We start from the raw sequence: 22967 nt of genomic DNA on the forward strand, positions 1-22967 counted from the left end.
TTGGGGGGGGGGGGTGGTAACTCATTTGCACCAGGGTATGTGGCCGACAGGAAGCGGCGAGGTCAGGAATTGAACTCAGGCCATGTGCCTCTGGGGCCCTTCCCAGCACACTGCAGAAGATGTCAGAGGGTATTCGAGAATCGTCCTTGAATGTCACCGTCAAAGGAAACCTTATACCTAAAGCTGTTCCCGGGCTGTACTTTGACAGAAGGGAAACGAAGGCCCCAAGAAAGTCAGTGACTTAATGGGACAGATCACACTTCATTCTGTGGGCTCTTTGATACGCAGAGTCTACAGATGCGGGGGGCGGGGGGTCGTGCCCCACGTTCCGTCCAGAACAGAAGCGTGCTGATGTGGGTTACACCCGCACACGTATGGAGCAGCGGAACCCGTTTAACATAAGTGGGTGAGAGAAGAATCGCTCAGAGAAGGATGGCATGTGGAGAGGACGTGGGTCGTGGCCCCTTCACCCGCCGCCTGGCCCCATGCCAGCTGGCCCTTCGGCTCCTGCTTTTCAACCCCCAGGAGAGGAGAAAACACTGCTTGGGAACCCCTGGACCATGTGACTGGAGGGTTGGCGGAGGGGGCTGGAGGCTGTATCAGCCCGGGGCCGAGGACTTGATCAATCAGGACTCTATAACGATGCCTCTGCAAGCACCGCCCGCCCCCAGACCTTGCCCAGGGCGCCTGGCCGCTGCTTCCTGTCCTTTAACCAACAGGTGAATGTGTTTCCCTGGAGGTCACTGGAACTGCTACTCTGTGGCCTGTCGGTCAAAGCACAGGTGACAGCCCCGGCTTGCGGCCAGCGTCCGTGCAGGGGGAGTCGGGGAGAGTGGGGCACCCTTGCGGGACTTGAGCCCTTAACCTGTGGCATCCGATGCTGACTCTGCGTAGACGGTGTGCGAAATGAGTCGGACTCTTGGACCCCCTCCCAGTGTCCCAGAATCTTGACACGCTGGAAAAAGCATAACCAAACATTTTCGTGGGCAGGCCCTGCCTGTGGCTTTCTGACTGTGGCCTCCGGTTTTGTGTTCAGAGTCACCTGTGGTCTCCACAGATACGGGGAGGTCCTTGCTGAAAGGCCCCTGCTCGATTAGATTATCTTTCCCCAAATGAAAGGCACAGATAGGAAGGCGACACACATCCTGGAGTGTTCGTGGATTAGCCTGTTTGCAGTCAGTCCTCTCCTCCCCCCTGAGCCTCCAAAGTATTTCAAATCATATACAGCCTTACCTTCAAATACTCAAACGATTCAAAGCCAAAGTAGCCTTCCCCAGCCACCATTCGCAGGGCTCACCCGAAAGCAACCGTCCTCTACGGCGTGTGTATCTGCTGAGAACATTTTCTCAAAGAGCAAGAAGGGGAAGAAGGAGAGAGCTTAGCGCAGTCCAGGGAAAGCCTCCCCGAGGAGGCAGTTTTGGTAAAGACCTGGATGCCACGGGGCAGGGAGGGGCGGAGGGGGTGTGTCTCGGGGCTGCGAGAGCAGCAAGTGCAAAGGCCCTGAGGCAGGAGCGTGCTTGGCGTGTTCAAGGAGTGGTGAGAAGGTCAGCGTGGCCGGAGCAGAGGGCAAGTGGGGGACTGAGGTACAAGTTGTACTTGGGGAGAATCAGCGTCCAGGTCACATGGGGTTTCCTGGGCCAAAGGGGGCGGGGGGGGGGACTTTGGGTTTTATTCTAAGCAAGATGGACGCTCGTTGGATGAGTTTGAGCAAAGGAAGTCATGGTGTGACTTAACGTTTTAAAAGGAGCCCTGTGGCCACCAGGTGGAGAACGGACTGCAGGGGACGAGGGTGGGAGCCGGGAGCCAGTTGGAGTGACTGCCTCAGTAGGTCCAGATGAGGGTCAGGGGTGATTAGAGAGTGTGGTTGAAGGGGCACCTGGGTGGCTCAGTCGGTTAAGCATCAGACTCCGACTCAGGTCATGATCTCGCGGTTTGTGAGATCAAGCCCTGCATCGGGCTCTCTGCCGTCCGCATAGAACCCGCTTCGGATCCTCTGTCCCCCTCTCTCTGCCCCTCCCCCGCTCGCACACCTGTGCACGCACCCTCTCTCTCAAACATAAACAAATTGCAAAAACCGTTAAAGGAAAATGCTGATTTCGGTCAAGACCCTGGGTTTACCCCGGGGCTTTATTTTTCCCCACATCCCATCTCCCTGCCACTGCTCTCTCGAGGCGAGAACACGTCACAGACTCTGTTGACCTGTAACGTTAAGAAAACAAACATCAGAAGGCATCGTTGCAGTAGTCGTCTGTCAAAACCAGTGCCTCCCCTGCCACCCACGCTGGGGGCCACAGGAGTCTGTCTTAAAGGGCCGTGGGGTGCTTCTGCCCCCAGCTGACACAGGCCCTTAGGGCAAAAAGTGGGTGGGAACCACCTAAGCCCTGGAAGGGGCAAAAATTGAGTCAGTTTTGAATCTTGCAAGCCCCCGGCACCCGCTCGTTCCCTAGAGGTCGTGGTTGCCCCGACCCAGACTTTGAGAAGAGCAAACGAATTCAGCGTTTCCCAGATGCCTTTCTACGACAGGTAAGGCACGAGGTGTCTCATGTGACAAGTCAAAAAGCATGGATTTTACTACTTACAAACTTATTTTCATGTGCATCAAAAAAAAAAAAAAGTTTTGATTAGCATATCAGGCACAGAACTTCATGTAGCGACTCGGGTTGAGATTCAAGTTTATCTGTCTCAAGTCACGTTAAGGGGCGCCTGGGTGGCTCAGTCGGTTAAGCGTCCGACTTCGGCTCAGGTCATGATCTCGCAGTTTGTGAGTTCAAGCCCTGCATCGGGCTCTGTGCTGACGGCTCACAGCCTGGAGTCTGCTTCAGATTCCGTGTCTCCCTCTCTCTCTGCCCCTTCCCCATCTCTCTCTCGCTCTCTTTCAAAAATAAACATTAAAAAAAAATTGGGGGGGGCGCCTGGGTGGCTCAGTCGGTTAAGCGTCCGACTTCGGCTCAGGTCACAATCTCGCGGTCCGTGAGTTCGAGCCCCGCGTCGGGCTCTGTGCTGACAGCTCAGAGCCTGGAGCCTGTTTCAGATTCTGTGTCTCCCTCTCTCTCTGCCCCTCCCCTGTTCATGCTCTGTCTCTCCCTGTCTCAAAAATAAATAAACGTTAAAAAAAAATTTTTTTTTTAAATTTTAAGTTGCTTTAAGGAAAAGTATCAAATAAGGATAATTAATAGCACAGGTGGTCTACCGAGGAGGCCCCAGAAAGCGATCAGAAAGGGGCCGCCAGATAAGCGTCAAGGCCAGGGTGGGTGGGGCCATCTCATGGGTGGGATGGGACCATTAGAGTCACACAGAGGTGTCGGGTGACCTCACCCCTGGCCCAGCTGGGTTGGAAGGTTTGATCACAGAAGGAAACCGGGCCTGTTTTTGCGTGCACGTCCCAAGTTTGTGTTGGACAGAGTGAGTCTGGGTTGGCCGGCCTGGCTTCATTTAACATGTTGAAAACTGGCCTTTTTATTTCTGTGCGGCCGCGTCTTCCAGCTTCTTCCCCCACCATCAGACTGGTCCATCTGCCTGAGGGCCAGGCTGGGCGAGATTAGATCACATGTTTTTGTGTTCCGGATGTGGACGTACAGAGCCCCATCGCTGTGGCAGTTGTGCTAAAGCAGGTCACTGTCCCCACGGGGAGGCTTCATGGTAGTGCTGCTCGGGCACAGAAGCCGCTGTCCTCTGGGGGCGTCGTCACCTCGTACCTGAGCGGCGCATGGACACGGCTCCCCTGCAGCCGGCTCATGTGGGCAGGGGCGAGCACACCAAGCAGACACGCACGGGGACTCCTGGACGAGAGCGGCAATCGCTCCTCTCCTCGGAAATAGTACGGTGGAGACAGAAGCGCTTTGAGACCCTGGTTCTGAGCCCATTTTAAAAAAAAAAGAAAGAAAGAGAAAGAAACGGTTCTACGGGCTTTTGCTTTTTGCCAGTGCGGCATTCGGGGCTGCTGACTGCAGGGGAATTGTTCTCCAGGTGGTGGCCTCCTGCCTCCTGGAGGAGGGTCTGACAGGCTGGGTGGGGGGCCAGCGTTGTCCTTTCTGCAGACCTGGGAGACCCAGATGGGCCGGGTTCTCACCACCAGCCGCCCCGTCCTTTCTCCCCACAGTTTGTAAAGAGCGGGAGAAAAGTTGATTCTGCCTGGAGGGCCCTGGACTCATTCCTTTGAGGAATACTTACTGAGCACCGACCCTGTGCCGAGGGCCGCTCCAGGCCTCGGGGCTGGGAGGCCTCAGGCCTCAGTGACCGGGCGCAGGCAGACAGCAAGATAAATATGTAAGTGTGTAAAAGTCTGTGGTTAGTTACAGATGACAGTTATGGAGTCAGAAACTTAAAAAACAAGGGAGGAGTCTCAACTGTCAGGGGCAGGGAGTACAGACGAGAAGGGGGTGATCGCACAGGCCGTCAGGGTTCAGGGGGAAAGGCCTTCCAAGCAAAGGAGCAGCAAGGCGAAGGCTCTGAGGCAGGAGCAGGCCTGGCAGGTCTGAGGGCGGAGACGAGGCCCCTGCCGGACGAGGTCTGGACCCAGGTAGGCCTGTGGAGGACTTCAAGACTTTGTTCTCCGGTGAGTGGGAGCCCCAGAGGGTGCCAAGGAGAGGAGGCGCTCTGGCTGCTCCGTGCAGAATAAATGGGCAGAGTCCAGTGAGGAGGCAAAGCAGCTGACCTAATTCGGAAGAGAGAGGATGCCCAGGGAGGAGGGCGACAGGGCCGGATGGTGGACAGGCTTTGCTGATGGATTCGATGTGGGAACAGAGAGACGGGACCAAGGAGTAGCTAGATTTTTGCCCACGTAGCTGGAGGAAAGGGAAGGAGGCATGAGGGGGCAGGTGGCAGCAGGAGCTCGGGTTAGGGTATGAGGCACTGATGGTGTCTGAGAGAATCCCAAGCAGGCTCTGCACTGTCAGCACAGAGCTGGATGCACGGCTCGAACTCACGAACCCTGGGATCACGACCTGAGTCAAGATCAAGAGTCCGTTCTCAACCTGAGCCACCCGGGAGCCCCTTCCGTGGACTTCCGTTAATCAGCTGTAATTGGTGTGTATGTGTGTGTTTAAGAAAAAGATTCAGGGCACCTGGGTGGCTCAGTCAGTGAAGCGTCTAACTTCAGCTCAGATCATGATGTCACCGTTCGTGGGTTCGAGCCCCGCGTCGGGCTCTGTGCCGGCAGCTCAGAGCCTGGAGCCTGTTTCGGATTCTGTGTCTCCCTCTCCCTCTGCCCCTCCTCTGCTCATTCTCTGTCTCTCTCTGTCTCTCAAAAATAAATAAACATTAAGAAACTCTTTTTAAAGAATATTAAAAAAAAGAAAAGAACAAGATTCCGCTACCCTAAATGAGAGAAGCCAGGATTAACTGCTCTAAGGAAAGGAAAACTAAACCAGTCAACTAAATACAAGCCAATACTGCTGCCCCCTGAGCGTTCTGACAGGCGACTGGTTCACTCCCCGTTGAGGCAGGAATTGTGTAGGTGTTAAGGACGTGACCACACCAGTTGACCTTTTGTGTTGATCAGTAGTGGAGGGAATCACTTGCCCACGGCTGGCGTCCCTGATATTTGGTGATGTGCCCCCGTGCTGCTCCCACCGCTGGTGTGCCAGCTAAAGTCACCTCTGGGATGACCAGGGGACCCAGCCTCCAGTCCAGGACTCTTCTGAGCCTCCTTGAGGTCGAGAATTGACCAAGTGCTTGGGATCTCAGTGCGTTTCCTGGGTGTATTTACGCTGCCTCCCGTGCGGTGTGAACCGTACGTTTCTTGAACCTGACTCCAAGCACCCGCCGTCCCCGCCGGACAAGCCTGGGTTTGAGCCCTCACATCACGCTTCCAAAGGCGTGTGGCTTTGGGCATTTCGCTCTCTGTCCTCAAAAGGGCTGTTGAAAGGATTAAGTAACACGGCGCATAACACGTGCCCAGCCGTGCATACAGCCGGCACTCGGCCATTGCGATATTAGCGAGCATAACGATTATTATTGACCGATAACACTGCCCTCTACCCCACGGAGAAGCTGGACCTGTCTCATCCACTAAGTTATGTTAGGACGCTGCCAAACCCAGGCCTTCAGGCGCCTGGCGGGTACGTGAATGGGCAGATGTGGGATGTGGGACCATAAGGAGCCATGGCTAGGGTAGCAAACCAGAGAACGCGGGATGGATTTCATGCTCTTTAAAGGCAGAGTTTTCGAACCCGCTGCGCAAAACACACATGTCTAGGAATACGAACCACCTGGGGCTCCTGAGTTCTATAGAAACCTCAAACAGTAAGATCAGATCTTCTGTTAATTTGCAGATGTTTATTGAGAACCTACTCTGTGCCAGGCACTGTTCTAGGCTTGGGAATGTAACGGCAAACAAAGCAGGCCTAAATCCCTCCCAGATTCTGGGCCAGGGAAGGCCTCCCCTGAGATACTTGACTTTTGCTCAGTAATCTGAAGGAGGGAGCGCTCCAGGCAGAGGGCAGAGCTCCGGCAAAGGCCGCGAGCCGGGGACGTGGCTAGTGTTCAGGCTTGGGCCTCGGGTGTCGTCGGGACTCCGATGTCTCGATTCGTGGTAAAAGTTCAGGGTAGAAAGAACCCATCGGCGAGTGGGAGGCCTTCCCGGAAAGCCTTCCTCAGGAGCGGCCCCGAGGCTGGTGAGGCCCCAGGGCTCGGCTGAACCCTGAGACTGTGCCCTGCTGGCTTCGCAGGCTGGACCTCGGAAAGCCCATGTCATCTGTCCCCTCCAGAGGGAGGTGTCATACCTGGTAGCAACCTTGTAGTTGCCTGCAGTTACAACTGTGTCCCCTGGGGCTTCTTGGAGGGCGTGTGACCTTGAGGATAGATGTTCACACGGTTCCGGGCCTGATAATTCCTGTTCAGTTCCTCACACAGAGCTGGCTCTTTCCTCCACCCACCGCTGCCAGCCTTGGCCAAGAGGCTCAGGAAACACACCTGGTCCCAGAAGGGCCTCCCCTATAAAAACCAGCTCAAGTGCTGCAGGGGGGGTGGCCAGGCCTTGCTGAGGAGGTGACGTCGAGTTGAGATCTGACTAAATGGGATAAGCCAACAAAGGGATGTCTCAGGAAGAGTCCTAGCAGAAACGGTAGCCAGTGCAAAGATCCTGGGGCAGGGATGGGAGTGGAGCATTTGAGAAACCATGAGGAGGCCAGTGTAACCAAGTGAGCAAGGGGGAGGGGAGAGATGAGGTCAAAGGAACATGGGAGGTGGCTTGGCAGCAAGGACGAGTCTGGAAGAGTCTGGAAGAGTCTGGAAGAGTCTTAGGCCACAGTAAGGAATTCCGGTGTCCTTCCGAGTGCCACGGGAAGCTATCCGATGGTTTTAAATAGTGAGGAGATATGATCTATGTTTGCCTCAGGGAAGCTCTAACTCTATTTCCGTCCCTATTTGGCAGAAAGATGGGATAAAAGAGCCATATAAATCTCCTTTTCATTCTTCGCCTGTAGGGACAGAGTGCTGAGGTGAGAGTGATTAGTTTTTGTTAAAACCTCTAAGGGGCTGTTGGTGATTGGGCTGGGCACCTCTCCAGTAAAAACTCCAAACGCCTGGTAGACTGCATTGGCTTACTCTTCAGTAGTTCTAGAAGCCAGAAGTCCGGAATCCACGTGTCGACAGGGTTATGCTTCCTCCGAAGGCTCTAGAGGAGAATCCTTCCTTCCTCTTCCAGCTCCCGGGGGCCCCGGGAGTTCCTTAGCCTGTGGCTGCGTCCCTCCAGCCTCTGCCTCGGTCCTCACATGGCCGTCCCCACCGTGTCTGTGTGTCTTCTCCCTTCTGGCTCCTACACGACGCTTGTCATTGGATTTGGGGCCCACCCCGGTAATCCAGAACGATCTCCCCCCAAGATCCTTATCTACACCTGCAAAGACGCTTTTTTCCAAATAAGGTCACATTCACAGGTTTTGAGGGTGACGACGAGGACGTATGGAGGGTGGGGGAGAGTTTGCGTCACTCAGTCCGCGGTAGACTCTAAGAACTCTAAGGAAAAGGAAGGAAGCTGAGGGTGGGAGGAGGAAGAGAGAAAGGATTTCCCTTGAATATTTCCCTAACCCTACTAAATATCCTGATACCGGCCATAGGTTTGCACATCCACTCTGCAAACGTTCATTGAGTGCCTACTGTGTATCACACCACGAGGGCGTTGAGAATTCAGCACGGAGCAGGGCACGCAGTCTCTGCCCTCGTGGGGCCCTCAGCGGAGCAGTGACCAGGAAAGCACCTGTGCACAGTAGGTCTCCTGCACGTTAGTTTCCTTTCCGTCCTGAGCGCCTTTCGCTGCTTACGGCTTCACTCGCGAACAAGAAAAGGCGCGAACGGAGCCACGATACCTAGTGGTATGCGATTAAGCCCTAATAACACCTGCAGCATGCATACGACGCGCTCGAGGGAATCAGAAGCCAGTGTGATCACTGGAAGAGGTGTGGCTTGGCCGATGGCTGAGTCTGGAGAGAGGTGGGAAGTAGATTCCAAACTAGAAGGACCGTGTGGACAAAGGAGCAGAGGAGTGTTCAGGGAGGTGAGCCAGGTGGGTTGGCATGACCAGATTTCAATAAAAACGAACAATTCTTGGGCAAGTTCCAAACAAAACAAAGTACAATCTTCCCTTCGTTTACATAGTGGTTGCTTACCAAAAAAAAAAATAAATACACTGCATATTAATATCCTGCAAAAAAAAAAAAAAAAAAAAGATGTTTTGTTTATATGTATGACAAACAGGTTTTTATCTGCTCCCCATGAGCACGCAGCGGGACTGGGGACCCAGGATATTTCTTGCACAGGACTACCCCAGAGTGCCTCGCGGGCCCATGCTCACAACTAACCGTTGTGCCCCCCCCCATGTGTCCCCAGAGATTTCCAAAATGCACCCCCTCCCCAGGGATGGGGTTAAGAACCACTCAGCGCCTGTCCCCACTGGTCGCATGGCCCACCGGGCACCAGCTGGGAACGGCCGCACTCACCTTGGCTCCTGGTTGCAGGTTCCATGCAGGTGATGAACAAGACAAGGCGCATCATGGAGCGGGGCGGGGCGCACTTCGTCAACGCCTTCGTGACCACGCCCATGTGCTGCCCTTCGCGTTCCTCTATCCTCACCGGGAAGTATGTCCACAACCACAACACCTACACCAACAACGAGAACTGCTCCTCGCCCTCCTGGCAGGCACAGCACGAGAGCCGCACCTTCGCCGTGTACCTCAACAGCACGGGCTACCGGACAGGTAAGGGGAGCCAGGGGGCCGCGGGCGGGCAGGCGGGCGCGCAGGCGCCCCGACCTCAGACCGGCGTGTGGACCCTGTACTGCAGGGATTGGAGATGATGTCAGGCAGCCCGTGGACCGCTTCATTTTAACTTAAAAGCGTTCGCTTATGCCCGTGGGCCCTAGAAAAATACGACACGAGGGGGCGCCTGGGTGGCTCAGCAGGTGGAGCGTCCGACTCTTGATTTCAGCTCAGGTCGTGATCCCAGGGTCGTGGGATTGAGCCCCGCCTCTGGCTCCACGCTGAGCATGGCACCTGCTTGAGATTCTCTCCCTCTCCCTCTCCCCTCTCCCCCTCTCCCCCTCCCCCCCCTCCCCCTCCCCCCCCCCCCCCCCCTCTCCCCCTCTCCCCCTCTCCCCCTCTCCCCCTCTCCCCCTCTCCCCCTCTCCCCCTCTCCCCCCTCCCCCCCTCCCCCTCTCCCCCTCTCCCCCCCTCCCCCCCTCCCCCTCTCCCCCTCTCCCCCTCTCCCCCCTCCCCCCTCCCCCTCCCTCTCCCTCTGTCCCGCTCATACAAGCTCACTCCCTTGTTCTCTAAAATAGAAAAAAAAAAAAAAAAAGAATAAAAAAATATATTAAAAAAAGAAAAATACAAAATGATTTGCCTATAGTAGTGAAAGAACGTGACCTTTTCAAAGCAATTTGAATTTTTTTAATGAGTCCACTTAAAATATGAAATACAGAGAGAGGCTAGAAGTATTTATGTGTGAGTTTGTATTCACCATGTGTTATGTTAGGGACCGGTTTATTGACTTCAGACCATCAGCATGGAAGAAGGTTCCAGAAGAACATTGGGGTGGGAGGCAGGGATGAAAATTGGTGTGGAAAATGGACAGGAGCACGTGTGGGACTGTGTGGCCACTCTGCAGAATGGCCGGGAAATTGACATGGACGGCTTGTCTACACTTGGCCGTCTACACTACCCAGCATGCCCCACCTCTCCTGTGGTCAGTGCTGCAGAGCTGTATCGTGGATGGATACAGAGCAATTAGGCCTTCCGATCTATCTTGCAGGAGGTACCTTGGTCGGTTCCCAAGGCTCACCTGTCAGGCTGCTGGCCTGGGGCAAAGACACAATTACAAACACTTACCTCTAGCACCATGCGAAATTCCTCCAAAACTCCATTAAATTGAATTTTGAAAAAGTAAACACTCCCCACTGAGAGCCGAGCGAGGCGATCGTGAAATCAGACATTGCGGCTGAGATGCTGCCACCCTGAGACGTCGCGTCCGAGTGACCAGGGGCTTGTTTCCGGGGGAGTGACAGGAGGGAGGGATTGACGCCTCCCTCAGCTGAGTTCAGAGATGAAGCAGCCTTCCAGGCTGGGGGTGCTTTCCCTGGGATACCCATGTGGCTGGCGGGGCACGTCGGGGTGGGGAACAAGAGGAAGGTGCGTCTTCTTGTGGACTGATTCTCCTGCCAGGGTCACCCAGAAAGCGGGGCCTCCTGAGAGAACTCAGAAGGCCTCCATCCCATGCGCATAAGCTGGTTGGTTCCTGGATCTCTGCAGAAAGCCGCACGTGTCAGAGGTCAGCACGGGCCACCGCGCAGCTGGTTGTGGGGACCTGCATGTAAATAAAGAAGCAGGACACGGGGGTCCCGCAGCACACCAGAGGGCACCTACGGAAAGGGGCATCTTCTACACCGGTCCGGATAATTATAGCCATTCGTGCCCAGGGGTACCAATCTTCACATATTTCTAACCTGAATGTGTAGCTGAAATATGCTGATATAAGGGGGTAAAAAAAAAACGTTGCCATCATCAATTTCTTAAAAAATGTACACCGTGGGCCAAACAAAAGCTTGTCTGAAGGCAGAGTATAGCTCACAGACCCCCTGTAGAACATCTGACTGAAAGGTCTGTGTAGAAAACTTCTGATTTGGATGCTAAAAGAACAGTAAGGACCCTAAGGTGTTCTCATCAACACCCTTATTTGATAGCCAGACAACTGCAGCCCGGAAAAGAGACGTGCCCAGAGTCCTCAGTTGGGGTGCTTGTGACACAACCAAAATGGAAACCGAAGACCGTGGGAATTCAAAGCAAGTTTGGAGCATCCTTCACACTGAAAGGAAACACATACCCTGTGATATCGTGGGCGCTCCTGGTGGGAACCGGTGACTAATGCCTTAGAATCATACAGCTGGCACAAGAAAAGGAACTATTTCAATAATAAATGTTCTTCAAAATTGATTTCCCAAACTTCGTTCTTGAATTTGCACACATCGCCGAAAAGCTGTCTTCCCAAAGACTTGCTTTCATCCAACTATGCTTACTCGGTATCGCTTCAGTGAAGACTGGGATCATAACGTCCAAGCGTAAATAGCCATACACAGATCATTTACATTTTTCGTAAAACTGTCCCTGAGAATTTTATTCGTTACAGTTAGAATGCCTCTCTGTACAAGAGACCCTGCTGCAGCGTGACTTTCAGAACTCAGGACCCTGAAAATGCCTGTTTGTTCTGATGGCCTGATGTGCTCCTGGTCATTAAATAGCAAGAGCTATGTACCCTGTATACTTTCCCTCTTTGCCCTGGCAGCTAGGAAGCTCTGACTTGAGTTTTATATTAAGTTGCTATTTAAGGTGAAAACATTTTAAAGATACCACTAATAATGTTAGTTATGCTGGTCATTGTTGGTTGATTGAGGAAAATGACAGGAAACTAATGAGTTGAAAATTCCTCTTAGATGAATTTGATAGGTATGACTCACGTTAGAACGTGTAACAACCTTAGTCTCCCAAGGACCAGTGGTCAGCTGCTCTTTCTGGGTCTTTAGGCACATTAAACTCTGCATTCTCACGGGTATTTAGCAAAGTTGGTTGAGTTGGATTTACGTTTGGCTGTGTATGAGACCCAAGAGAGCAATCACTTATTGCTTGCAGTTAAAAGCCCGTGCTTCTAGCACTCTCAACAATAGCCAAATTATGGAAAGAGCCTAAATGTCCATCAACTGATGAATAGATAAAGAATTTGTGGTTTATATACACAATGGAGTACTACGTGGCAGTGAGAAAGAACGAAATATGGCCCTTTGTAGCAACGTGGATGGAACTGGAGAGTGTGATGCTAAGTAAAATAAGCCATACAGAGAAAGACAGATACCATATGTTTTCACTCTTATGTGGATCCTGAGAAACTTAACAGAAACCCATGGGGGAGGGGAAGGGGAAAAAAAAAAAGGAGGTTAGAGTGGGAGAGAGCCAAAGCATAAGAGACTCTTAAAAACTGAGAACAAACTGAGGGTTGATGGGGGGTGGGAGGGAGGGGAGGGTGGGGGATGGGTATTGAGGAGGGCACCTTATGGGATGAGCACTGGGTGTTGTATGGAAGCCAATTTGACAATAAATTTCATATATTGGGAAAAAATAGAAAAATTAAAAAATAAAAGCCCGTGCTTCTTTGGTGGGCCTGCTCCACAAATTGACCAGAGACTCAACCATTTGCTTTTCTGAGAATGAGATATAATTGGCGTCTAACATTATATTAGTTTGGGGTATTTGGGGTATTCAACGTGTGTATATATTATGAAAGGGACACCACAATGAATCTAGTTAACATCCATCGCCACGCATAGTTACGAAATTTCTTGTGATGAAAACCTCTAAGAATTTCTCTCTTAGCAGCTTTCACATATGCAGTGTGGTGTCGTTGACTGTAGTCACCATGGTACCTTGTGTCCTCATGACTTACTTATTGTACAACTGGCAGTTGGTACCTTTGGACCCCCTTCACCCATTTCACCCACCCCTAGCCCTGCCCACCGCCACTGGCAACCGCCAATCTGTCCTCTGTATCTACGAGCTCAGTGTTCTTTTCTTGGATTCTTACATATGAGCGAGATCATAACAGTATTTGTCTCTCTCTGGCTTCTTTCACTTAGCATCTTGCCCTCAAGGTCCATCCTTGTTGTTGCAAATGACAAGGTTTCACTCACGCGGCTGAATGATCGTTCCTTGTCTACATACACCACATCTTTATCCATTCAGCCATCGACGGACATTTAGCTTCTTTCCATGTCCTGGCCGTTGTAAATAATGCTGCAGCGGACGTAGGGGTGCAGATATCTTTTCAAGTTCACGATTTCATTTCCTGCAGATCAATCCCCAGAAGGGGAATTGCTGGATCGTATGGGAGTTCTGTTTTTAATTTCGTGAGGAAGCTCCGTAGTGTTTCCGTTGTGGCTGCACCGATTTTCATCCCGGCCGGCGGTGCGCGAGGGTTCCCTTTTCTCCACACCCTCACCCACACTTGCTGTCTCTTGTCCTTCTGATAACAGCCGTCCTGGCAGGTGTGAAGTGACATCTCATTGTGGTTTTGATTTGCATTTCCCTGATGATGAGTGACGTTCGGCACTTTTTCACATACCTGTTGGCCACCTGGATGTCTTCTTTGGCAAAATGTCCATTCAGATCCTTTGCCCCTTGTTTGATTAATTGTTTGTGTTTTTAATACTCTGGTTTCTCTTCAGATCGTATAAATCTTTCGCCTTTTACTAATTGTTTGTGTTTTTGCCGTTGAGCCTTAGGATTTCTTTATATCTTTTGGATATTAACCCCTTTTCAGATAAAAGAGTTGCAAATATTTTCTCCAGTCCGGCAGGTTGCCCTTTCATTGTGCTGATGGTTTCTTTTGCTGTGCAGAAGCTTTTCAGTTTGGTGTGGTCCTGGTTATTTATGTTTGTCATGAACTGCCTTTGCTTCTGGTGTCAAATCCAAAAAACCGTCGCCAAGACTAATGTCGCATTATGGTTTCAGGTCTTGTGTTCAAGTCTTTAATCCATTTCTAGTTCGTTTTTGTGGATGACGTCAGGGGTCCAGGTTCATTTTGTTTGTGTGGCTGGCTCGTTTCCCCAGCACCACTTATTGAAGAGACTGTCCTTTCCCCATTGTATATTCTAGGCTCCTTTGATGTCAATTAGTTGACCATATCTGTGTGGGTTTATTTCCAGGCTCTGTTCTGTTACACTGATCTGTGTGTCTGTTTTAACGCCAACGCCATACTGTTTTGATTACTGTAGCTTCGTAATACAGTTTGAAGTCAGCAAGCATGAGGCCTCCAGCTTTGTTCTTCTTTCTCAAGATTGCTTAAGCTAGTTGGGGTCTTTTGTGGTTCCATACAAGTTTTAAGATTATTTGTTCTACTTCTGTGAAAAATGCTGCTGGAATTTGAATAGGGATTGGGTTGAATCTCCATTGCTTTGGGTACTGTGGGCATATTACAGTATTAATTCTTCCAATCCATGAGCACAGAATATCTTTCCATTTATTTGGGTCTTCTTCAGTGTCTGTCATGAATATCTGACAGTTTTCAGCGTATGGGTCTTTCACCTCCTTGGTTAAATTTATTCCTAGGTATCTGATTCTTTTTGATGCAATCGTAAAGGGGATTGTTTCTTCATTTTTCTTTCTGATAGTTCATTGCTGGTGTATAGAGATACAATGGATTTTTGCGTATCGATTTCGTATCCTGCACCTTCACTGAATTTGTCTATTCTAACAGTTATTTTGGGGTTTCTATGTGTGATACCATGTCATATGCAAATAGTGAGAGTTTAATTCTACCTTCCCAATGTGGATGGCTTTTCTTTCTTTTTCATACCTAATTGCTCTGGCTAGGACTTCCGATACTGCATTGAATGAAAGTGACAAGAGTAGGGGCGCTTGGGTGGCTCAGTCAGTTGGGCGTCCGACTTCGGCTCAGGTCATGATCTTACGGTTTGTGAGTTCAAGCCCCGCGTCGGGCTCTGTGCTGACCACTCAGAGCCTGGAGCCTGCTTCAGATTCCGTGTCTCCCTCTCTCTGCCCCTCCTCCACTCACACTCTGTCTCTCTATCTCAAAAATAAATTAAAACATTAAAAAAAAAAAGTGACAAGAGTAGGCATCCTTGTCTTACTCCTGATCTTAGAAGAAAGGATTTCAGTTTTTCACTGTTGAGTGAGTTAGCTGTGGGCTGATCCTATGTGGCCTTTATTGTGTTGAGGTACTTCTCCTCTATACCCACTTGGCTGAGAGTTTTCATCATAAATGAATGTTGAATTTCGTCAAATGCTTTTTCTGCATCTAATGAGATGATCATACGGTTTTATCCTTCACTTTGTTAATGTGGTGTATCACATTTATTGATCTGCATATGGTAAACTGTTCTTGCTCCCCCTGGATAAATCCCATTCGATCCTTTTAATGTATTGTTGGATTCCATTTGCTAATATCTTGTTGACAGTTTTTGCATCTATGTTCATCAGGGATATTGGACTGTAATTTTCTTTTCTTGTGGTGTCTTTGGTTTTGGTATCAGGGTAACGCTGGTCTCATGGAATGAGTCTAGCAGTGTTTTCTCCTCTTCTGTTTTTTTGGAGACATTTGAAAAGGATTCATATTAATTCTTCTTTAAATGCTTGGTAGAACTCACCAGTGAAGCCGTCTGGTCCTGGACTTTTGCTTGTTGAGAAGTTTTTGATCCCTGGTTCAATCTCCTTAGTAGTAAGTGATCTATTCAGATTTCCAATTTCTTCATGATTCAGTCTTGGTAAGTTGTGTGTTTCTAGGAATTTATCCATTTCTTCTAGGTTGTCCAATTTGTGAGTGTATAATTGCCCATAGTATAGTCTCTTAATGATCCTTTGTATTTCTGTGTAACATCTCTCGTTTATGGTTTTATTTATTTGAGCCCTCTCTCTTTGTCTTGGTAAGTCTGGCTAAAGAGTCGTCAATTTGGTATATCTTTTCAAAGAACCAGCTCTTTGATCTTTTCCATTGTTGTTTGATCTTTTCCATTGTTGTTTTAGTCCCTATTTTACTTATTTCTGTTGTGATTTTCGTTATTTTCTTCCTTCTGCTAACTTTGAGCTTTGTTTGTTCCTGTTTTCCTGGTTCCTTGAGGTGTAAAGTTAGGTGCTTTCTTTGAGATTTTTCTGGTTTCTTGATGTTGGCATTTATCGCTATGAACTTCCCTCTTAGAACTGCTTTTGCTGTATCCCGTAGGTTCTGGGATGTTTTATTCCCATTTTCATTTGTCTCAGGGTATTTTTTAAATTTCTCTTGAGTTCTTCTTTGGCCCAGTGGTTGTTCGTTTTATGTTGTTTACTCTCCACACATTCGTGAATGTTCCAGTTTTCTTCTCGTGATTGATCTCTAATTTCATACCATCATGGTAGGAAAAAAGTTGCTCGATCTGATTTTGGTTTTCCTAAATGTATTAAGACTTGTTTTGTGGTCCCACATATGATCTATCCTGGAGAATGTTCCATGTGCACTCGAGAAGAATGTGTGTTCTGTTGCTTTGGAATGGAATGTTCTGGAAATCTTAAGTCCATCTGGTCCAACGTGTCATTTAAGGCCAATGTTGCCTTACGATTATCTGTCTAGATGACCTATCCATTGACAGAAGTGGGGCATTCAAGTCCCCTACGACTAATTTACTGCTGTCTATTTCGGATCTGTCGATATTTGCTTCATATATTTAGGTGTTCCTAGATTGATCAGAGTTTCAGCTGCTCTCCATTTTTCCTTGTACCTCATTGATGAGAAACAAGTCACACGAGCACACGTGACCGCAGAGGAAGCTGGGAAGGGCAGTCTTCATGCTGGGTGACCATATTCCCAGCTAGAAATTCTTTCCTGTAGAAGGAGAAGCAAAGGGGTGCTGAGGGAAGATTAAAATCAAAGTACAGTAACGGTTCACAGCCACTTGTGTATGTGATACTCTTTTGAGTACAGGAGATCAACATCATAACAGGTCATTTTTGCAGAAGTATTCGGGATTGGATCGGTTTTCGCAAGGGCCTCTCTTAATCCTTTGACTCCTGAATCTCCCCCTTGTGAAGTACTTGCTACTCCCCATCCTTTCTAACAGTCTCTTCTTCAGTTACCTCATAGACCAGAATTTTGTCAGTGGATTTGCGTGTGCTTCGAGCCGTCCTCCAGCATCCCTTTAATTAATTTCACAAAACCTTGCCTCTTTGACAAGATTTGCAAGCTCATTTTGCAATCCCCGTGCTTTCTGCTAGCCCGTGTCTTGCAGGAAGTGAGCGAGGCAAAGCGGGATAAACAGCAGTTTGTTCACGGGTGTTTCTGTGTGTTGGCTTCTCCGGGAACCTAGAGCTCAATTATAAACACCCTGAAAGGGATGAATTGCCTCCTCGGTTTTTACAAAATGCACTCGGTCCTAACTTTCAGCCCATGTCAGCTGCCCGACCGTGCTCTCTTACCTACCCACGAGTCAGAGTTCTATCGTGTTCTTGGAAGGAGATGCCTCCCCGCTCTTCACAAAGCCATTGAGAGCAAGGACTCTGCCTGGGTTCGAATCCTGATTCCACTACTTTTTTTTTTTTTTTTTTTTTGAATAGGCATTTTTTAATTTAAATTTTAGTTCGTTAACATACAGCGCAACATTGGTTTCAGGAGTAGAACCCTTACATACAACGCCCAGTGCTCATCCCAACGAGCGCCCTCCTTAACGCCCATCACCCATCTAGCTAGCCCATCCCCCACTCACCTTCCTCCATCAACATTCCGTTTGTTCTCTGTCGTTAAGAGTCTTTCTGATTCCGCTTTCTAACTGAGTGAGTTTGGACGAGTCATTGAACTTCTTAGTCTCGGTTACCGCAACTAAGGCTAAGGATGTTACTCAGCTCGTAGGGTTTTGTGAGGATCAAATACGTTAGAACCGTGATCCAGAGTAAGCCCTTAAGCGCTGTTAGCTCCGAGGATGGTGATGAGTTACACAAGCATCGTAGCATCGCACAACCTCCCCCAGACCAGTGTTCCCATGAACGTCACGATGGATAAGCTGATCCATTCAAGTTGTACACACGGATCCAAATTGGTAGCACACGCTCAACCTGTCTGGTGATCAGTAAAATGCCAATTAAGCCCACAATGGCCATAGCCAATGTTCAGAGGCCCCATCACAGCAAAGTCTGGCGGGGGGCGGGGGGCGGGGGGCGGGGGGGAGGGGATGTGGGAAAACAGGAAGCCCCACACATCAGCAGTGGGAATGCACATTGGCACCTCCACGCCAAGAAGCGATTTGGCAATTTCTGGCAAAGCGGAAATAAATCGAGGGCTGTGGGAACGAAGAGGAGGAAAAACGCACAGAGGTGGCAGTCACGGATTTCCACTCCGCTGCTTTGCGGGTGAGGGGGGACGCCTTTTCTGGCGCTTTCTGGCAAATTAGACAGAAGTGTCCATTGTCTTCTCGTGGGGGTCACGCCTTCTCCTTCCATGTTGCCATCTGAGTCTGGCCGTTCTGAGGCTGTGTCCGTGCCCAGCTTCTAGCATCTGGTACAGACGTTCGTAGAGATGTGGGCACTGGTGGTGAGCCTTCAGCCCCTCCCTCATTGTGTTCTAGAATGCACCGGCTGTGGAGGGGGGCACATCCACAAGAGGGTTCCTTTCCCCTCTTCATCCCCTCACCCTGCTTCATCGTCCTTCAGAGCTCCTGTCAGCGCTTAACATATATCTGTATATTTGTTGTTCAGCCTCCCAAGTTGGAACATGTCACCATCCCCCCTTCAGGACCCTGGTTCGAACCCTGCTTCATCCATCTCTCTGGCCCTTTCTACCACTAACATGCGTTCCGCCATTGATCTCACTGGTTACCTCCCTTCTGAAATGTCCGCTCACTGGGAGCCGGGACTACCTGAGCTGTCTTCTCCCGCATCCTGGTGCCTGGAAGAGGGCCTGCCCCATCATAGGTGCTTGGGGAATCGTGGCAGGACCATCATGGATGAGTCTGCAAATTCCATCCAGAGCCAGCAGCTCCCCCCCACCCCCACCCTCCACCAGCTTTCTATGCTCTCTCTTTTCTCTCCTGTCTCTCTCCTCCCCACCCCCCCATCCCACCGTCTCGGCCCCTCCTCCTTTCTTCTTGGCCCTTCTGCACACACACAGAGAAGAAAGGACTCGGATTCTTCCTGCGAAGCGTCCTCTGGGCCCCTGGTGCAGCTGTCCTGCCTTCACAATGGCGGCCTTCTCTGCACTTGGCCTTTCTCCTGGTTGAGCCCCCGCTCCCTTCCTCTCCCCTCAAGCGGGCTCACACACGCGTGCACACACTGGTCCCTTCTTCCCTCACCCAGCTGCCCCCAGCTCCGGCCTGGGGGTGTGACTGCCTCTCGAAGTAGACCCACCTTATGAGGCTCCCAGGCAGCCCCCCAGGGCCCAGGCTGGCCCAGGGCACCCACATTTGTCTTTAAACTCCCGATTCAGCGGTCACTCCCTTTCTCCAAGACCTTTAGGTTTCAAAACAAGTAAAACATTGGTGCAGGAGTCTAGAGAATTCGGCTCTGTTTCTAACTCTTTTGTAGCCTTGGGCTGAGACCCGCCCCCCTCTGGGCCTCAGTTTCCCCGTCTGTGCCTCAGTGTCCCATCTGTGCAGTCGAGTTACAACGTATACGTGTAAGTTATGCAGTGCCTTTAACAGGACTCCACCCTTGAGGGTCAGGTGACCAGTGCCCACACTTTTGGGGGGTGCTCCCTGGGGCCGGAAGAGAAAGGGGGCCACAGGAAAGACACAGATGGTCACGCTTACCAACTTCTCAAGGGCTGGGAGTGAGGCCGGTGGGTGGAATTTCTGTTTGCCCCCGACCGACGCGGGAGCTCTCTCTCTGTCCCTGCCCAGGAGCTGGTGTACGGGTTTCCAGTGGCCTCTGTAACAAAGCCCCACAAACTGGTGGCTTCAAAGAACGGAAATATATTCTCTCACGGTTCTGGAGGCCAGACGCCCGAAATCAAGTGTCAGCAGAGCCTCGCTCCTGCAGAAGGCTCTCGGAGAAGATCCTTCCTTGCCTCGTCCAGCTCCGGGTGGCCCTGGCAGTCCCCGGTGCTCCGTGGCTTGTGGCCACACTGCTCCAGTCCCTGCCTCTGTGTTCGCGTGGCCGCCTCCCTGAGGGTCCCTCTCTTCACATGGCCTTCTCCTGTCTCCTGTGCGTGTCCGTGTCCAAATTCCCCTCTTCTCGGGACACTTAGTCTCTGGGCGAGGGCCCACCCTAATGACCTCATCTTGATGACCATCTACAAAGACCCTATATCCAAATAAAGTCACATTCACACACACCTGGGGTTAGAACTTGAACGTGTATTTTGGGGGACCCGATTTCAGCCCCCATCAGCTGGGGTCTTCCGTGCACGCTGTCTTATTTAATCCCCACAGCGACGCGTTGACCTCCGTGCAAAGCTGCAGAGTCTTGAGTTAAACGCGGAAACCTTGCAAGCAAGCGGGGACCCTCAGAAAACCCGCTGCCTCCCCCTTCGTGGTCCGCTGTGGTCCTGGGTGTGGAGCGCTGCGGCCGCCCAGCCCGCCGGTGAGTGGCTTTGGTTCTGCTCACCGGGGTCTCTAACTCCCATTTCACTCAGGGAGTCTCTGACTTGGGTGGGCAGTTGAAAGAGTCGTGGAAGTCGAATAAAAGTGAGAGGCAGGGTGACTACGCTCGATGGATGTTTAAAGCCTACCTACCGAGCTTCCAAGAGTTTGAGAGGGTTTTCAGGCTAAGTGTGACCTCTCACAGCCTCTCCCTGGTCCTAGCTGCAACTCCCCAGAACATTCTAGAAGGACCAACACTAGAGCTGCTGGGCCCAACATGGCAGCCACCGGCCACTGGGAACTATTTAATTTTAAGCTAATTAAAAACAAATCACGTTAAAAATTCTGTTTCTTAGTCACACGGGGCGCGTTTCAAGTGCCCAGTGGGTGCACGTGGGTGCCAGATTGGATGCTGTAGATACAGAACGTTTTCCATCATCGCAAAAGGTTCTGTAGGACAGCCTCGGGGTAGCGTGTCGTTCAAGCAAAATCTTTTTGGAGGGGGGCACGCAAACCTTCCAGAATATAAAAAGAATGACAACAGTGATTTTTAAAAGGCAAGTTGTTCTGGGGCACCCTGGCGGCTCAGTCGGTTGAGCGTCCGACTCTTGGTTTCGGCTCGGGTCGTGGTCTCGCGGTCGGGGGATCGAGCCCCACATCTGGCTCCAAACTGAGCGTGGTTGAGAGCCTGCTTGGGATTCTCTCTCACGCTCTCCCTGCCCCTCCCCCGCTTGTGTGTGTGCACTCTCTCTCGCTCTCAAAAAGAAGTTTTTTTTCATTAAGAAAAAAATGCGAATTGTTCTTATCGAGCCTTGGCCATGCCCAGACCTTGCTCCTGGTGCGTTACGTGATTTACCTTAATGCTCACACACGCCTTTGAGGCGGATGCCTCTCCTCCTTCCTGTACTGTTCCCCCTCAAGTCTGAGCACGGCGATCTGGTTCCTTTGCCCTTCCTCTCCAGGCCTTCCCAGGCCATCCTGTGGCTGGGTCATGGGTCAGGTTTCAGGACCAAGGGCAGCTATACGGGAGGGCTCCAAGCTGGGGCCTGTGGGCCCACCTGTCCTCATTCTCTGAACACTTGGCACATCCCAGCCCTTGGCCAACAGATCACTTCCGGCAGAACCCTCTGTGCTGTTGCAGGGGGAGATCAGAGTAGGAGGGCTTTCAGCAAAGGAGGGGAAACTGGGCACCCCTACGCGTCAGCCCACCCAAGGCCGAAGAGGGGTCTGCTCTCTGCCAGGCCTGTGTGAGCCCTTTTCTACCCAGAGAAACCAAAGTCCAGCGTCTAGAGGGGCCAGGTGGGGAAGGGGGCACCGCCCCACAGCCCAGCCAGATGTGCCCATTGGATGATGGGTGGGCCCAGAGGTGCCAGATCTTCTGATTCGTCAGAAGTGTGGTACCCAGATTTTTATGTGAAATTGTCCAGATTTCAAATGTGGACTGTTTGCTGTACTTTAAAAAAATAAAATAGGGGCGCCTGGGTGGCTCAGTTGGTTGAGCTTCCGACTTCGGCTCAGGTCATGATCTCACGGTTCGTGGGTTCGAGCCCCTCTGAGCTGTCAGCACAGAGCCTGGAGGCTGCTTCAGATTCTGGGTCTCCCTCTCTCTCTGCCCTCTCCCACTCATGCTGTCTCTCTCTGTCTCTCAAAAATAAATAAACATTAAAAAAATAAAAACACCAGGCAAACCCAAAGCAAACACACCTGTGGGATGGATTCAGCCCACAGGCCACGGGTTTGCAAACTTTTTTCTAACCTGGTGGTTCCCGAGGGAGCACACTGCCCCCTAGGGGCTCAAATCTATGAAAGCGTTTCTGGTGGTTCTAAAAGTTGGGGATGCTGCTGGCCTCCTGGGGGGGCAGCAACCAGAGACTTTTCGATGGCCTGTTGTGCGCAGGAGAGCCCCACGGGGCTCCCATGTTGCCTTGGGCTCCTCGTGGCTTCTGAATCTTCCGCCAGATCATCGTATGAGGGGATTCTTTTACGTTTATTGTGATCTGAGCCTTAACCCTAAATCCATTTTATACGTAAACACTCTGAATTGTCCAGGAAGCTAAGTGAGAAGTAAACGGAAGGACTATCATACCTCAATACAGAACTTTTCCAGGAGTCATGCCGTATTACTGAAAATCTCGGCGCTGAGGGCGGGGCCACCAAAAATATTTGAATGGCCCCTGCCTCGGGCCCACCCAGTCTACACCTGTTCCTCACGCTCCTCCGAATCTGCGTCTCGGTCCAAGCCCCAGACTGTTCCCTCACCTCTCCTTGATGGATGTGCTCAGAAGCTCATGCTGAAATTTTTCTTTGTTGTAAATTGCCTTCCTCTTACTCTGCTTATAGACTGTAGTTAGAGCATCGTATTGATGTTTTTGGAAATGATGTGCCTAAGTGGCTTTTGTTACGTGTAGATTTCTTCCAGGAGAGTAAGGGACTGTTACAA

The 22967-nt window shown here is 50.9% G+C and overlaps 1 protein-coding gene across 4 annotated transcripts in view; it reads left to right on the top strand.

Annotated features, from left to right (window-relative positions):
• The window catches only part of SULF2 (sulfatase 2), a 118368-nt gene that overhangs the window by 38085 nt on the left and 57316 nt on the right, over nucleotides 1–22967 (top strand). For all 4 annotated transcript variants that reach the window (XM_042930750.1, XM_042930753.1, XM_042930752.1 and 1 more), the window contains exon 3: nucleotides 8952–9191. In XM_042930750.1, the coding sequence (XP_042786684.1) occupies nucleotides 8952–9191 (240 nt within the window). The remainder of the gene's footprint in view (nucleotides 1–8951; nucleotides 9192–22967) is intronic.

Source organism: Panthera leo, chromosome A3 (genome assembly GCF_018350215.1).
Source record: "Panthera leo isolate Ple1 chromosome A3, P.leo_Ple1_pat1.1, whole genome shotgun sequence".
NCBI classification, from domain to species: Eukaryota; Metazoa; Chordata; class Mammalia; order Carnivora; family Felidae; genus Panthera; species Panthera leo.